Raw genomic sequence first — 5,348 nt, 5'->3', positions numbered from 1 at the left:
GAGAGAGAGAGAGAGAGAGAGAGAAAAAGAAAAAAAACAAGACACAAATATCCTTATTAGAAAGCTTAAAGGTTAACCAAGCCTGGTGATTTTAAACTCATGATAACAAATTTATAATTATAGAGCTGCCAAAGCACTTCAAAAGGAGAGTAACTTCAGGTTAGAAGCAGCTGGTTAACATAATGGTGAATTAGATTGATTCCCAGCTCCATTTAAACAGTAGACATGTCTATTGTCATCATATCCTAAATTAACAGCATATTCTAATGGAATGCTCATAAAGGGAAAGATGACTATCCATACAGTATCCTCTTCATTAACTTGTATTCAGTCTCAGGTCATTAATTTTGTAATAATTAATTATAACAAACATTTTCCAAACAACAAACAAAAGATCATAAAATAGTGAAAGTATGATAGTAACAATTTAGACAAAACAAACACTTTTCAACAATATTCAATATTGAGTGTTTTGGTTGGTTTTGCATATCACCATCTGCATATTTTTTTCATTTGAGCACAAACTCAATTCTAACACTGCATCTCACACAAAGATAGAAATGTTGCTGTGGAAATGCATCCACACAGAGCCTCGGTGTGTGACAGAGTCCTTCCCCTGTCCTCTCCGTTATGTTTTCGTCACAGTTGCTCAGATGGATGTCTTCTCTTCAGCCCTTAGTCTTGCATCAATTGCTCTGTCCCTTGCTCATTCTTTCTGGGCCACTGGGTTGCAGTTATTTCCTGTCATCCTAAAGCCCTTTCAACCTTTCCACACTTTTCTTTAACAGCAATTAGATAAGTCTCGCTATCAACACAACATCAGACTGTGTGATAAATGTCCTCTGAGAAGATGTCACTCTTTGAAAGCAGCAACCACTGAATTAATGTAGCAAAAGTAGAGTTGGCATTGTGTACAAGTTAGATTAGTTGCACCTTGTGAACATGAACATTAAGCTAAGTGGCAAAGCCCGGGACTAATAACTCACATTGTGGTTGTTTTTCCGGCTCCATTGTGGCCAAGAAAAGATGTGATCTGATTCTCGTAGAAGTCCATACTCAGTCCATCCACAGCGAGCTTCTTTCCAGTCTTGTAGATTTTAACAAGATTGCGGATTGAAACCCCTGCTTTCATACCAGGTGCTGGTTTCTCCAGATACTCTTTAGAAACACATTCGTAAACACGCACATATACATAAAGAAAACAAGCATAAAAGCAGGTAAAATACGTTAAAGATAGGACTTCTAAAGACACAAACAATGATCTAAACATAAACAAAGTAGTCCTTGTTTCAGAAATGTAGGGACCACGCAAGACTACAACACAATTAAACTAAGTAATATTTATTAATGCTGCATAAGTACTACAACTACCATTTGTATTCACTGCTCCATTATCTTTATTGTGACTGTTATTGCCACTGTTCATCACACCCCCACCCGGCCCCGTCAGACACTGCCTACCAAGAGCCTGGGTCTGTCCCAGGTTTCTTCCTAAAAGGGAGTTTTCCGTCGCCACTGTCGCACGCACTAATGGCTTAATCTTGGGGGAACTACTAGAACTGTTGTGGCTTTGTAAATTATAGAGTGTGGTCTAGACCAACTCTACCTTTAAAGTCTTGAAATTACTTTTGTTCTCATTTGATACTATGACTAAAATAAAATTGAAATTGAATTGAAAACAGCAAAAGGGTTGTTTACATTAGTAACATTTGTACACACTGAAAAACGTGACTTTTTTAATTAAGTATGTTATTATTCCTTTAATTCTTATTGTCAACACTACATATTAGGCAAGGGTAAAAAGAAAACACTGATGAGCACTAAAAGACAAAAAACAACAACAACAACAACAACAACTATAGCTTACTCCCATGGATGTTAATTGGAAATAGTTTTATTAAGTTCCAGACTTGAAAGTCCACAGAAAGCGCCAAGCTCCATTATCACCCTACGTGACAAATAAGGTGCTAATGTTTGTTTGCGACCCATCCCAATTACCTCACACTTCTTATTAGAACTATGTTCCCTCTAGTACTGTACAAGGCTGAGCTGTTGAGAATGTGACACATCCATAATAACTGCGCAGATTACACTACGGATACACACCACAGCTGAAAATTGAAAATGAATTGGCCGTTTACCATTATATACAGTGGAGTCCTTCAGCAAGCCGTGGTCAACGCCAGTCACTGTGGCTTTCCCACACCAGTAAGATGCAGTAAAAGGGAAGTACCATGGCTTCGGAATTCCATATTGTCCTGGGATCAAGCGTGGAGAACAATCACATTAAACAGCTTTGCTTGAGGATATATTGCACTTAACAGTGTAGGTTTCCTATTGACAGCCTGGCACAAATTCCTATTTTAATTACAGTTGATGAGAAAAGAACTGTTAGGATGAGTGCAAGGCCTATTGATTTAAGTTGGGCTAAGGGAAGGCATCTAATGCAAAAGGAAAAAAATTCTATAAAACACCAATTGTTTGCATTTTTCCATGTTCTTTTAGATATGGCAGTGTTACAAATAACACAATACTTTAATAAATCTGCTTAAAAATGAATACCTGGAAAGACATTTTCGATGTACCAGGTGAGCACCCAGTAAAAAGCAGCATCAAAGAGCATTATGATGATGGAGACGACAAAGCTGTAGCGTTCCCCATCGTCTGGACTCTTTCTGATGTTGTACCACTGAATACCGATGCCTTGCTGCTCATACTTGGCAAAGTTTTCACAGCCATAGCCAAAGGCCACACATGACAGCAAACTCTGGGGAATAACAGATGTGCAAATAAAAGCATCCATAGTTAAAGGAGTAGTTAGACATTTCAGAAAATAAGTTAATTTGCTTTTACGCTGAGAGATAGATTTCTCTTAAATTTACACCACTTCCTGTCTGCACAATAAATATGTAGGTGGAGCAAGCAGCCAGTCAGCGCCAGTCAGCCCCAGCTAGCCCGAATCCAACTTCCTGGAGTCTCCACTGGTTGCCTGCCAACTGGTCGAGGCCAAGCAATAGCTTTCATGAAACAGTGAATTGACATTTTTACATTCCAGTTTTTGTACGGATTAAACAAACAAAATGTAACATGTGCTAGCTGTTGCCCTGTTTCCAGTCTTTATGCAGAGCTAAGCAGCTGCTGGCTAGTTACATATTTAACATACTGACATTAGAATGGTGTCCCTCGCTCTCTCATCTAATTCTTAGTAGAAACCAGATATTGTATTTTCCAAAATGTAATCCAAAATCTATGAAGTTTAGTCACAGAGAAAAATAAGTTATTTTCTTTTTTTTATTAGTTAGTACAGATAAGCAGAAAAGAGAGGGGATAACACGTAGCAAAGGGCCACGGGTCAGATTTGAACCTGGGCCACGGCCAAAAATGTACATAGAGTGCAAATTCTACCAGGTGAGGTAGAGTAAACCCTCTCAAAGAATGGTAAGATTATTTTTTTGTCTTTTTCCGTTTTTTTGAAGGTGATGGGGGATATACAAGAAATGTGGGAGAGAGATGGGGGCTGACACACAGTAAGGGCCGGTTCGAACCCAGGCAGCTGCAAAGGACTCTTACTGGGGGGAGCTAGAGGTTGCCCCCGTCAGAATGTTTTATTAAGTCATTCAGGGGATGACTTAATCTTACGACCAATGGTCACAATAAGATGATCAAACGTTTCTCTACTGTGTTTTTGCCTTGGTGAACATCTTAAAAGGACTTCATTTTAGACGAGAACAAAGACGGGGGCTAAAAAAAAGTCTTCTGAAAACAAAAGATTTGTTGGAGCCTTCATTTTGTAGGAAATTGCAAATGATACTTTGCCCGTGAGACATCATCTGCCATGGCCTATCACTCTGCATTGCCATGTTGTCCGCCAGCTGTTTTAACACGCCTCATTTGCTCACAGCATTTTCACTCCGGCAGAAGCAGCAGCATTTGCTGAAGCTTCAGAGACAAACAATCATGGATACTGTCTACCCGACGTCACATTACCAGGCAGAGAATCTGGAAAGCCTTGCAGTGACACCCAAACCTCTATCCTGGCTGCTAACCCTGCTGGCAACCTCCTGTGTTGTCGTCCACTGCCCATCTACTGACAAGCAATCAACAGAGAGTCAGTAGATGAGGGGTGACAGCAGGGCTAGGGGGCATCCATCCTTGACCTCTGTATGAACGGCTGACAAAACCACAGGAGCCACTTATTTGGTTTTTGAGAAATGGGCAGGAGTTGGGAAGCAGACAAAACAAGCAGCCTCTATTGAACACAGGATTCAGCCACCATTCAGCTGGCTGCAGACAAGGAGCATCGTTGAGAGGAATAGAGATCAGCGTTCCAGCTCTTTCTAGGAAGTCACTTTCCAGGACATTTATGACAACTAGAGCTGGGATGAGGGACAGGATCCCCAACAGAGACAAATGAGTTTGTGTCTGAAGAAGCTGTTCCTGTTGTACATGAAAATGTCAGAATGCAACGTGTGTGTGTTTCAAGCATTTATCAGAATTAATTTTATTTTGTAAAACAAAGAGGGGGCCATTAATCTATTAGTAAAGTGAGGGGAAATTGGCAATCATTTTAAAAAGCTTTTAATTGTTTTAGTCATTTTTCTCAGATTCCCCTGTTTTAGCTTCTCCAATGGGATGATTAGCAGCTTGAATATCTTTGGTTTTGGCCTGATTGTCAGACAAAGCAAGCAATTTGACAACATCATCATGACTTTAAGAAACTGTACGGGCAATTTTCACAATTTGATGACTGTTGTGAAATGTTTGTTTTTATACACTTGAATAAGCCATTTGTGTTTTTAGTTTAAAAACAGTCTAAAGGAAATGCTAAATTATAGTGTAATTAAAACTCACTATTTACTTGATTTATATACTCAAGTCAGCTGCAAGCTGTGTCAAAATCATCAATTAATTGATTCCAGCAAAGGAAAACCTGAGAAGTTTGAAATGATTTTGCAGTAAATTGTCATTTTGCCCAGGACTTTTCCAGTACTTAAAGTTATATGTTGGGTTTTACAAAGCATAAAGAAACGCTGGGCTCTTTCTTGTTCCTACCTCATTAAACACTAGATGTAAAAGAAGGAGAAAATAGTCAGAGTAGATAGGTAGTTGGATTGTGACTACGACCCATCTTACAGTGGCCCTCTGATAGACCTGTAGGTCTCCTTTGGCACACGGTTGCAATCAAAAACTGTTCATATAAATTGAGGTCATCTTTTGAAATTCTGTTCCGATTAAAGGCTTCATTATCAAGGACAATGTGGGGGAGAATTTGTATGCCTTGGCACAGTGTAGTTTCATCACAGTTGGGGGAGACACACACACACACACACACACACACACACACACAC

The 5,348-nt window shown here is 39.5% G+C and overlaps 1 protein-coding gene across 7 annotated transcripts in view; it reads right to left on the bottom strand.

The window, feature by feature from the left end:
• LOC116707246 (phospholipid-transporting ATPase ABCA1) overlaps positions 1–5,348 on the bottom strand; it is a 198,336-nt gene that overhangs the window by 88,210 nt on the left and 104,778 nt on the right. For all 7 annotated transcript variants that reach the window (XM_032544513.1, XM_032544514.1, XM_032544515.1 and 4 more), the window contains 3 exons: positions 2,563–2,767; positions 2,142–2,258; positions 987–1,158 (listed from right to left, as the gene is read on the bottom strand). In XM_032544513.1, the coding sequence (XP_032400404.1) occupies positions 987–1,158; positions 2,142–2,258; positions 2,563–2,767 (494 nt within the window). The remainder of the gene's footprint in view (positions 1–986; positions 1,159–2,141; positions 2,259–2,562; positions 2,768–5,348) is intronic.

This window comes from Etheostoma spectabile, chromosome 19 (assembly GCF_008692095.1).
Source record: "Etheostoma spectabile isolate EspeVRDwgs_2016 chromosome 19, UIUC_Espe_1.0, whole genome shotgun sequence".
NCBI classification, from domain to species: Eukaryota; Metazoa; Chordata; class Actinopteri; order Perciformes; family Percidae; genus Etheostoma; species Etheostoma spectabile.
The sequence above is the reverse complement of the archived record's forward strand: the minus strand, read 5'-3'. Positions and strand labels throughout refer to the sequence as shown.